Source organism: Danio rerio, chromosome 19 (genome assembly GCF_052040795.2).
Source record: "Danio rerio strain M-AB ecotype USA chromosome 19, GRCz13ab, whole genome shotgun sequence".
NCBI classification, from domain to species: Eukaryota; Metazoa; Chordata; class Actinopteri; order Cypriniformes; family Danionidae; genus Danio; species Danio rerio.
The window spans coordinates 34,996,534-35,008,998 of record NC_141039.2 but is presented as its reverse complement, the minus strand read 5'-3'; the positions used below and the strand labels follow the sequence as shown (position 1 = coordinate 35,008,998).

General features: G+C 35.0%; 1 protein-coding gene across 2 annotated transcripts; it reads right to left on the bottom strand.

Annotated features, from left to right (window-relative positions):
• Positions 1-3,052: 3,052 nt before the first annotated feature.
• On the bottom strand, positions 3,053-8,915 carry rpl30 (ribosomal protein L30). Of its 2 annotated transcripts, NM_200028.3 has the most exons (5): positions 8,881-8,914; positions 8,717-8,765; positions 6,637-6,782; positions 6,422-6,552; positions 3,053-3,322 (listed from the first exon to the last, which is right to left on the bottom strand). In NM_200028.3, the coding sequence occupies exons 2-5, from the start codon at positions 8,735-8,737 to the stop codon at positions 3,267-3,269; spliced, it is 354 nt and encodes a 117-aa protein (NP_956322.1). In that variant the 5' UTR covers positions 8,738-8,765; positions 8,881-8,914; the 3' UTR covers positions 3,053-3,266. The 2 variants fall into 2 exon arrangements, with proteins under 2 accessions (NP_956322.1, XP_087150137.1); XM_087294011.1 differs by lacking the exon at positions 3,053-3,322 and having other exon boundaries at positions 5,783-6,552; positions 8,881-8,915.
• Between the last annotated feature and the right edge of the window lie 3,550 nt (positions 8,916-12,465).

Genomic DNA, 12,465 nt, shown 5'->3' with positions numbered 1-12,465 from the left:
GTTGTTCAGATGAAAACTAAAGAGACCATCCTTTCAGCCACAGGAAGAGAAATTAGATTGTTCTAAATCTGTGATTTACTGAATATTACATCTTTACATTGTCAAAAACGCCTTCAAATCCTCCAAAAAGGCTGGTCGTCCATGAAAGACAAAATACCTGAGAAAACAGGATAATGTGGAGAACGTTACTGGGTTCAACACTGATCATCAGATCAGCTCTGAACACGATAAAGATCTTCTCCACACACATGGTCTGAAAGTTCAAGAGAGTTTAGACTGAAAGTTTCTGCGGTGACCCAACCTTCATCAGCTGAAAGAATCGCAAATCTAACCTTTGCTGATGAGCGTGTGGATCGAGAACTGCTCCAAAGTTCACTTTAGGGATGAAAGTATTTGAGAATCTCATGTTTGTTGTCATACTGGGGAGAGACTAAACCTAAAGTCTGTTGAAGGTGGTGGTGGTGTCATAGTTTGGTAAAATGCGGTTCCTACCGTGTGCATAGGTCAATCGTTTTCAAACAGGATGTCAAAACAGGTAAAGCAAAACGTGCAAAGCAGCTTCTTGAAGTTAGAAACAGCAAAATAATGAAATGGCAGCCTGGAGTCCTGATTTAAACCTGATTGAGAAGCTCCACAATTACAGTAAGTGTCCACTACTAAAATTCCTTCAAACTTTGAAGAATAGAGCGACTTTGGAAAACTTTTTTTTATTTAAAACATTTGGTTACACAAGTTTAAGGACCAATTCTCTAATAACTAGTGGCTTATATTACCTGCCTGTTACGTATAAAGTAGATATTCTGCATGCTTTTATTCTAAATCCCTAACCCAACTAAAATTATGAGAGAATGAGGAGTTTATTGAGCTAAAACCAATAAGTAATGTTTTGTTAATATAAGAATTGTTGTTGAAGTGATTACAACTGAAATCTAGAAGTGTGTCGTTACCTTTGCGTGACAGAGACAGATTCACCTACATTCTGTGCTGGATAAACCAACATTTCTCTGTCAGGGTTTCCGCAATTACTTTAGTTGCAGGAATTTCCAATACACGATCCTCATCCTCTGACCTATTTTCAATGTATTCCAGCAATAAAACTAAACCCAGGGCCTGAGGTCTTTTCTGAAGCTCGTGTCCATCACTCCAGTTCCCCATTTATCTGTTCATTTCAGCTAGCTCACCGAACACGCTCGGCTGAGGCTGATTATGTTTATCTGTGTGGGTATTTAAGAATTAGACTTCAAAACTGACTGACTGCACGTGACTGAGGAAACTGGGGCAATCACTTCAGTGAAGAGCGTTTGATGTTCTATCTGCACAAGCGCTTTAGGCCTGGCAGATTTTTATTCCAGACTGAAAATCCTTACAGGAAAAAAGTATGTCAATGCTGCAGCACGTTTCAGATGCTTCAGCCTGATCCAAACGAGTTTATTTATGGGGAATGGTCATATATTTAATATTAAATGTATATTTGATATTACATATATTATTTAATTAAATTGCCATTTAGAGCTTTTTGTTCCAGAAAATGACTATCAGAATAACGTATTTTCATTTGTTGCAATTTGCAAATCAGTTATTCCACAGAACGATAGTGGTTAGCACTGTCGCCTCACAGCAAGAAGTCGCTGTTTCGAATAAACCAATAAACTAAACTAAACTAAATTGGCCGTATTGAATGCGAGTGAATGAACGTGTATGGATGTTTCCTAGTACTGGGTTGCAGCTGGAAGGGAATCCATTGTGTAAAACATGCTGGAAAAGTTGGTGGTTCATTCTGCTGTGGCGACTTCTGATGAATAAATAGACTAAGCCGAATTAATTTGGAATTTCAACCAAAAATGAATACTACAATTTCCACCAAACTCTCCTCAAGTGAAAACACTTCATCTAAAATCTATATAAACACATATTAATGTTTACTCAAACATACATAAATCCAGCAAATCTAGATGTTTTAAACATTTGTATTTATAATGGTCAAATTGTTGCGTAAACGCATGCCTGGTTTACAAATTACTTAAAACATGACTTTTGCTGCATCTTTAAACTACTTTTTTAAAATGAGTTGAAAAAACAGTTATGTTGTCTACCAAGAAACCTTAAGAATTGTTTTTATGTAAAATCCACTCAATAGAGAAGTTAACTCAATCGAAGGAAGGGATTCTGTGGAACCCAGCGTTTTAGGTGTATCCTGTTTTATTTTTTTACTGCACAATCCAATGATAGTGACATCACTGCAACATGAGGTAGGCTATAAAAAATGTGTTTCAATTAAAATTACTGGAATGAATCTACTCAAATGCTTTGCCTTTTTACCATCCTACTTTATTTCATTAACATAAATGAAAAACAAGCAATGGAGCAAAAGGTAACGATTTATGTTGTAGAACGTTTTAGGCTATTTTACCAAATGCATGACGTCTTTCATAAACATTTTGCGACTGTAAGAAATAGAATTCACTCGGTTTTGAAGCGAATGCATGAAACAGTGCGCCCTCCAGCGGCAGATCTTTAGTGCATTATTGAAAGAGTTTTTTTTCCCATTTGACTGATTCACTAAAAGCATCAAAATAAACCTATAATACTTGCTTGTGTTTATGTGTGCATCTTTCAGTGAAAAATACTTTAACCTACATTTTACTATGCTTTGCATAATACACCAAACAAACGTTTTACATATTAACTTTGGTATAAACATTTTAAATTGCAATTAACAATTACAGGCAAAGTCATTAAGGCAAATGGCTATTCTATAATCTTTAATACAGGTCAGAATAATTTTCAAGTTTTGATCAATATGTTGTGCTGAATGACTTTTACTTCCCATCATTTCTTTGTACACTATCACTTTAGTAAATTCTCTTTTAGTTTAGTAAACTCTACGTCTTTAGTATTCTATTTCAAGTTTAAAAGTAATACCAAAAATTAATTTAAAAAATATATATAACAGATAAATAAAAAAAAATGTGATTCTAGTTTGTGAATAAAATGATTCTGAATACTTTTATACTTGTAAATTGGTAAAAAGCATCTCAAAGCAAGAGCAATAGTGTCAAGGTGATTTTAATAAACAAAACTGATCAACAAACACTGTGGCTGAACATGTGGGACAAAAACTTCAGTTTCCCAACATTATCAAAAATTTGGTTTAGTATTTAACAGTGTCTAGCAAATAAACACGTCATGTATAAACAGAGACAGAAACCACAGTGACCGTTTCAACCAATTTTATTAGCAAGCAATAAGATGTGGTGGAAAAGGCTCTACTTCTCGCCCCCCTGCTGCTGGTCTGGCATACTCCTGATGATGTCAGAATCACCTGTAAACAACAACACAAACACCTTCAATACACAACACAAACTGGACACCTCACCATTCGGTCCGATGGCAAGCAGTTTTAGCATTCACAGCAGCAGTACTTTCACTTTTCTACTAGTTTTCCTATTATGTATGAATTCATTAGCTACCAAATGCTTAGTCTTTAGGCCAAATCATTTTGCAAATGATCCAATACAATATCTATGCATTTGATTAATATTATATATTAATTAGATACTAGTTCCTATTAACAAGATTATATAGTTAAATTATTCATAAGATACAAAGTACAAACGCAATACAACCGAGTTACGCTTGGTTTTATATTCGCACATTTGTTCATTTTAGAACTTGTGTGACCTCAAAACAACATTAGCACTATTTAACTAACTGAATAATGTTGTACTTTAACAGTCAATAATTGCGAATATAATTTTATCATTTAGAATTTGCAAAGAATATTTTTCTGAAATTGTATTACTGAAAAAGGGCAACCAAGCCAATATAAAACAAACTTTACCCTAATATGCAATGCACACTAGGCAACACTTATCTGATACTAGTATTATTTACAGAGTAGGATGTTTTGCAATCATTACTAGCTCTTTTTTACACTTGTCTTAGGAATATCTAGCAAGAATAATAACAGTAGAGCTTAAGCAAACAACGGGTGTTTTTTAGCTTAGGTTGACAATGAACTGCAATATATACTAGTCAAATATGAAATGAAAAAAGGACAGATCCACAGAAGTCAAAGGCAAAAATGTTTTTAACCTTAACTATATAATAGTAACATCACTAGCATCTAATGAATATAAACTGAAAATACTATGTAATGATTAATACTGAAAAAATGAACTAAAACCTAAAGAATAATCACTAGGGGCTAATTAATGGAATAGAAAAAATACTAGTACATATACACCTGTAGTATGAGCACAGATACCAGCACATTACATCATTTAAATGTTCATAATATATAATATAAATTGATACTTAATATTTAACTGCTTGCCAAAGTCTTCCGAACCCAAGCACAAAATGTAGCAACATTTTAAATTCGTAATGACTTTAACATGTTATTACCAATTAATCCAAATCATCTGGGTTTTTTTTTTACCCAGATAAATGTCTCCTTGTTAAGTGGATTAATGAACCTCCCAGTTTAAATCAATGGCTGCCTGCAGTCTGCAGCATAATCCCACTTGAGGCTAGAGCTGGGGGATGTCGACCAATTTGGCAACGTACGATGTCTTATGTAAAACATCGCGATGGAAGATGGCATCGTGGCCATAGGCGGCGGTGAATTAAGTATTTACAAATAATTAACTACTTATTTGTAGCCTACCATTTCAACTACTTGACCTGCATGGTTTTTGCTTTACCCATAAAAGTGTCATCCAGGTGGATGCTGCACACTGGTGGTGGATGAGCAGATTCCCTCCATTGTGTGTAAAGCGCTTTGAGTGCCCAGAAAAGCGCTATATAAATGTAAGGAATTATTATTATTATTATATTCACTCTGGCATGATTAGGCAGAGTGATCTGTGTCGTTATAATGGCATCGATAAACTTGGTTGGTAAAAAACAAAACAAAAAAAAACTGCAAAACCAACAAGAACAAACCAAGAGTATCTGAGGTTATTACTAAAATGACTAAGTACAAGTGTAAAAGTGAAAGATTGAAGCAATGTTGACGCTGTGACACGTAACCTGATATATTTAAAAGACAGAGTCGTTAGATAGAGTCAAGATTAAATATCACGTTTACCAACTATAGTGAGACGCGATCCAGCAGTACATCCTTGATAAACTGTACGACGTGCACTGCTCTCTGGGCTGACTGCTGGAGCTCAGACGCTGCAGCACATGACAGAGTTTGGGGTCACGTGATTTGCGTTTTCAGCAATATAGTGTGGACGGAGAGATCTTTTCAGAAATGCTTGATGAAACGTCAGTGTGGACGTGGATCATTTTTGTTCTTAAACGCCAATTCAAAACGAAGACGCATTAGTGTAAACAGGGCCTTAGTGTGTATTTTTCGCAAGCTGGATGATGCTGTGAAGGGGGCAGGGCGGAGGATTGCGATGCTGGCTCAGCATCGTGATGTCTATCAGCCATCGGCAATGGCATCGTCTATCGACTCAACCTCACTTGAGGCTTTCTCCACAACTATGAAGAACAAACCTTTCCCATTTTATCGGACCTGAGATCCTTTCTTTGGTATCGGGGAACCTTTAAGTATCTAATGCCATTCACACTAGATGTGGCAAACGCAAATCAATCTCACTATTCGCACATAAATAGACACGTTAACATTGAGTTTACTCACTTCGTTTCGCATGTCAACTTTGCTTCAATTGCGTGTCAAATTCACTCCACAATAAGCACAGATTCACATCCTGGGTGGGGCTTCTATCTGCCCAGTGACTCTAGCTTTGTTGTTAAATGGCTAACATGGATTTTATTGAGAGAATAGCTGTTTATGTGCTTCAGAAAGGCTTTATTCATTCGCCGTTGTGTACTTCTGAATGAACCGAGCCCAGTTTGATGAATGGTTATCAAGGTGTCGAAAACAGGATTTCATCTCATGACACCAACAGGCACTAACATCATAATGACGCTCCTATAATAGCAAGCTCTGATTTGCATCGCCTCATTCACGTGAATCGTGCCGCAGGATGTCTATTCACATCTTTGCATTGACTTAACATGTATATCGCTCGCATGTGATGCTTCATCCACGTATGGTATAAATGCAACATAAGACTAAAAGCCTGTCTGTTAAGACTCAGCCAGGACAAAAAGAAATGTAATCTGCCTTTTTGTAAAATAATTTTGCATTTTATGTCCTTATTTTATCAGTTTAATTACAATTTAATTTTATTATTATTTTTTTAATTATAATTTCTCATGCAGGGGGTCAGGATTCAAATTATATAAACAATGGATATTATCTAAAAAATGTAAAATTCTTACATGTTTTGCACTAAACACTTTCAATAAAATATTTAAGCAAACAAAATAACTAATGATCCTATTTGAGTCTGAGTTCTATGGATTTTCTGACTGAAAGTAGTAGTGATGCATGAACACACACCGGGGTCAATGATGGCCAATGTGCAGACCCTGTAGTATTTGCCACAGGCTGTGCCGAGCTCGATGTTGTTTCCACTGTAATGATGGACACCGGTTTTTGCCAACATGGCATAGTACTCGATCTCGGACTTCCTGGGGAACAAATATCAAAAGTCGTTTATATCGACACTCATTAATATCCTCAGTATGGTGTAGGCTTCATGAGCGCAGACGCACCTCAGAGCGGGGCAGTTGTTGGCCAGGATCACCAGCTTGGCTTTTCCTTGGCGAATCATTTTCTGCGACTGTTTGTATCCAAGAACGTATTTACCGCTCTTCATCACGAGCTGCAGTCTGGAGTTGATGGACTCCAGGGACTTTTTCTGGAAGGATTGAAAAATTAAACCATGAATAACACACACCAACAGCACAGAGAGATGAGAAATAATCTTGCGACTAACATGTTTTACTTGAGATCATTGCTTCCATATGACTCAAGTTAATCAAATTAAATTTGTTAGACTATAAAGTTTTCCAATTAAATTGTAAAAATAGCATATGAAGATTAAGTATGTATTAAAGGCATCCAATAAAAAAAAAAAAATCTTCACCCAAAATGTAAAAAGGTCATCGTTTATGCACCCTACACTTGCTAAAAAAAAAAAAAAAAAAAAAGTTGAACTATGTTGGAAACCAGTAATCATTCACTTCCATAGTATTTGTTTCTTCTATGTTAGTCAACCTATTGAGTAAATATTTATTTTTGGGTGAACTATCCCTTTAATACCAAGCATCACAATAACACAAACATATGAAATAGTGTTTCAGGTATGATGGAAAACTTTTTTTATTACTTAATACTAGACATGCGATAAATGTTTTCAAGGTAAACTGCTGTAAGGGAAAAGGTTTTAAAACCACAAAAGGTTTTGCTATACTGCACCTATGGTACATCTAAGATTTTCTTCACGTTTTTTTGACAACAGTATCTCCAGCAGAAAAGATATCCAATGATGCTGTTTTAAATTGTAAAGAAATATGTTTTTTAAAGTAATTAAGACAGCACAAGTCAATAACGTTTAATGTTACAAAATACTTTAAATGTTTCTTAAAAAAAATTATATTGTGTTTAAAGCGGAAAAAAAAAACTTTACATTTAAAAGAATATATTTTAGAGCAGTGGTCACCAAACTTGTTCCTGGAGGGCCGGTGTCCTGTAGATTTTAGCTCCAACCCTAATCAAACACACCTGAACAAGCTAATCAAGGTCTTACTTGGTATACTTGAAACATCAGGCAGGTGTGTTGAAGCAAGTTGGAGCTAAACCCTGCAGGGACACCGGCCCTCTAGGACCGAGATTGGTGACCCCTGTTTTAGAGCATAAAATATTTTAGAGAATATATATTTTTAGATTATGACAATATTGTAAAACAATGATATTTTTATTCAAAGTTATCATACAGTAAGGATCTTGTGCCGGCCCATGTCTATTTATTACTTTACATACTTCAGGTATTACTTTATGCAATATGGCTCATCAAATCTGATCATTTGTAATGTAGCGTGCCAAACATCTTCCCAAGTTTTTATTAATGTAATTAGAATCTGGTCAAGTAAACAAAAGCATTTCAAATATGTTTAGTCAGTTAAATAAAAGCATTTCATGGTTTAACGTATACAAACAACAATTTTTGTGGATATTTTGTATGTAACGTTACTGCAAAATATGTATGCGAGTAAAACCAGTTTAACGTTAGTCACTTTTAAACGCATTTACAAATGATAAGTGATAAATTAGTTGACATTACAATAATTTACATGATTAGTTGAAATATAATTTGAGAGATCAGTAAAGGAGATTTTGGCACCATGATACTGTTTATAGCAAATACACAACCTCACTTCACGTGTATCTGCAAATCAAGTTATTTTACTGACACTGGAGGCATCTTCCGTGCTGTATAACAAATTTTGACGCGGAAAATTACTAATCTACATGTGTGTTCATTAATATTCGTATCTGATAAAGCCTGATTTAGGCAAATACAATAATACGAATAACGTTACTCTCACACATGCATTTCCTGATCTATAAACTCGCTGTCAAGCAGCTGCGCTCGTCGACTATCATACATACGACCTACACAACAACAACATAGCAGCGACCAGACACAAACACATGCACAATACAAAACCTAATATAACACTTTAACCGCCTAACTGTAACCACATATATCAATATTTCTGCGTGAAAACTGTGCGTCTGTGTATTCAGGCCTGTATGGCGCTTCCACGTGAACTTCTGCGCTCCACTTACCGTCTTCTTTGCGGCCACCATTTTTCCTGATTAGTCCGATTTGGCCAACCTGAACACAGAAGAGCAACAGATCAAGATTCACGCTTTCACAATATCGCGTGTGTACTCTTTCTAAACGTCTGAAAGATTAATATTTTTGTAATTTCCACCAGAGCCGCGCTCACCTCCTGATCACACCAAGATGGCCTCGTAGAGAAAGGGCTTCCCAGCGTGCACCGCGTGGCTAAACCTCACGCGCGCGCATCGCGAGAACTCGGAGCATCGAGACGGCTGATCTCAGAACAGTCATTCTGGGACATGTGGTCAATGTAGTTTAGGGTTAAGTCTCGCTAGGGACGGAGGTTTGGTGAAAAAAATGTTCTATTAGATTTTTGAGATAGTGACTACCACGTTCGTTCTCCAATATTTGTCATAATCTAATAATATGGGCGAAGTAGCCTACAGCCTACAATCAGGACTAATTTTACACACTTCCTGCACTTAAAAATCTTGAACTATATACAGACACGACAAAAGAAGAAAAACTTAAATATCAGAAATATGAACTTGACTTTTTTTAAAGTGTAACCATCTAAATAGGCTATTCAACTGATTATTTTAGTATTAATAATAAATTATAGTATATCTTATGCAATAATGTTTTTTTTTTTACTTTTGCTAATTTTTTTATTCATTCATTTTTTTCCGGCTTATTCCCTTTTTTATATTAAGTTAAAGATTAAATCAACATTAAATTAAAAATGTTTAATTTTTTCTAAATTGAAGGTTTTAAAAAAAGTTTTCCATTAAAATTCTATTTAGATTTCAGAGATGAAAAGCTTCAAAGCAAGAATCACAACTACTGCGCCACCACACCGCCCCTAAAGCAAGATATTTGTACTTTTTATCAGAGCATTTTGCTTTTGATTTTGTAAAAGCAAATATTCCTCTGAAGAGTTCGGCTGCAGGTTATGATGTTTAAGGAAGGATGAAATTAAAATGTTTTTCTAAGAATGTTCTTGTCCAAAATGCCCCAAAGAACATGGGACAACAAAACCATTATAAAGTCCATCCATAAAAGTTGTAAGATATTATTATTTATTCATTCAGTTTCTTTTCGGCTTAGTTCCTTTATTAATCTAAGGTCGCCACAGCAGAATGAATCGCCAACTCAACCAGTATATTTTTTATGCAGCACATGTACTGGGAAACATCTACACTCATTCACACACATATACTACGGACAATTTAGCCTACCCAATTCACCTGTACCATATGTCTTTGGACTGTGGAGGAAACCAGAGCACCCGGAGGAAACCCACGTAAACACGGGTAGAACATGCACTCCACACAGAAACGCCAACTGACCCAGCCGGGGCTTGAACCAGCGACCGTCTTGTTGTGCTGCGATTGTGCTACCCACTGCGCCACCATGCTGCCCCTTATTATTAATTTAAGTTTAATATGTCATTTTTAGGGCGAAGCAGTAGGTAGTGCTGTCGCCTCACAGCAAGAAGGTCGCTGGGTCGCTGGTTCGAGCCTCGGCTCAGTTGGCATTTCTGTGTGGAGTTTGCATGTTCTCCTTGTTCATGTGGGTTTCCTCCGGGTGCTCCGGTTTCCCCCACAGTCCAAAGACATGCGGTACAGGTGGCTAAATTGTCCGTATGAGTGTTTGTGTGAATGAGTGTGTGGATGTTTCCCAGAGATGGGTTGCAGCTGGAAGGACATCCGCTGCCTAAAACATATGCTGGATAAGTTGGTGGTTCATTCCACTGTGGCGACCCCAGATTAATAAAGGGACTAAGCTGAAAATAAAATGAATGAATGAATGAATGAATGAATGAAGTTTAAGACAGCGTCTCTTGAACTAATTCATCTCTTTTGTACATGAGGAGGATTTCATAAAAAATGTAACTTGTACCTTTATTTATAAAACTTGTATTTCTCTTTGATTGTTTTATTTATAAAACTTGTATTTCTCTTTGATTGTTTTATTTATAAAACTTGTATTTGTCTTTGATTTTAGTATAGATTTTGTACAAATTTCATACTGAAAGTCCTGTCTTGAAGATGATCTTTTTAAGGGAAAACCATTTATTAATGCTACCATCTCTTAAAAGTCTTATTTTTCAACATATTGCAATTGAAATCTTCAATACTCAATGTAAAATCTCGATTTCTGAAAACAACAAAAATGTCCTTTTAGTCGTTTCTAAATCATGTATTTTGCAGCTGTACTCTTCAAGACGCAATATAAAACATGATATCTCAAAAAATTTGGGAGTTTAGTAGACTGGAATATTATTTAATATTTTTGTCTTTACTGATTAACTATGTCAATGTTTGTAATTAACTATAAAGACCTGCAGATCAGTTGAAACAGCCTATTTTTTTTAGGTACGTCAGTGTAGGACTTTTTTATGTTGATTCTTATTTTGCTGTCTGATTTTGTCCTGCTCCCAAATTTATCATGCTATTTGTCTGTTACTTTCTTTATGTGATGCATAATTTCCATCCAAAGTATTGATTAACTTCTTCATTATTAATCAATTTTCTTGTTTGATCTCAAGCCTTGGCTACATTTTTATGATGTCATGATGTTGACTTCTTCCAAAGTATTTTACAGTATTTTAAAAACACAAAAAATACAAGACAATAAAGTATTTTGAAACAAAATATTAAGCCATTTTCATTAACAATTCACTCTAAAAACCTTGGGTTATTTTTTAAATAATAATAATAATAATAATAATTGGTGCTTTGTTGAGTTATTTTTTAACCTTTATTGGGTTATTTATTAATAATTCAACCAGTTGGGTTAAATATTTGGTGCTTTGTTGGGTTATTTTTTAGTTTTTATTGGGTTATTTATTTAATAACTAAACCAGTTGGGTTACATTTTTTAATTTTAACAGTCAACTGATTTAACTGACACAAAACAGCTGTATTTATATGTTTGCATAATGTTGTTTTTGCATTATAAAGTTTATTCAAGCTCTAATGCAATAATATTGTTGTTGTTTTTTTATCAGATTACCTCTCCGTGTTGTGTTTGTTATATCTGTTTCACCAGCACTCTTAATTTTATGATACAAACACACGCTTCAAAACGCTTTATAATGTTTTTTTTTTAGGAAATGATGCACATATTTGAAATATTCAGCCATCATTCTCGCCTTTAGGACCCAGCAGAGACATCAACCCATTAATAACAATAATTTATTATTATATAGTAGTTAAGCCAGTTTTGTTGGCAAAATAACCCAACAAATAAATTATTTTTGTAACCCAAATTGTTGGGTTAACCTTAACAACTCAATGGACTGGGTTAAAATAACCCAACAGCATTATTATTAACCCAACAGTTTCCTGAGTGTAAATGCAAATGACAAAATACTGTTTTGTTTTTAAAATACATTTGAAATACATGTATCATAAATACTGCCCATCCCTTATCAATGTATACAATTTTTAAGAGCTACATGTAAATCTCTCTCTATAGAAGGGTCGTTCACCCCAAAATAAAAATGATATTTAATCTGTTTGACTTTCTTTGTTCTGTTGAACACAAAGGAAGATATCTTGAAGAAAGTGAATGGTTACAGGTTTTCAGCTTTCCTTAAAATATCTTCCTTTGTGTTTAACAAGAGAAAGAAATGGGTAAATTTGAATAGACACTCGAGTCGAGGGAGAGGAAATATTGAGTAAATGTTCACTTTTGGGTGAACTATCCCTTTAACGCAGCTCTCTGCTAATGAGCTAATGGTCTG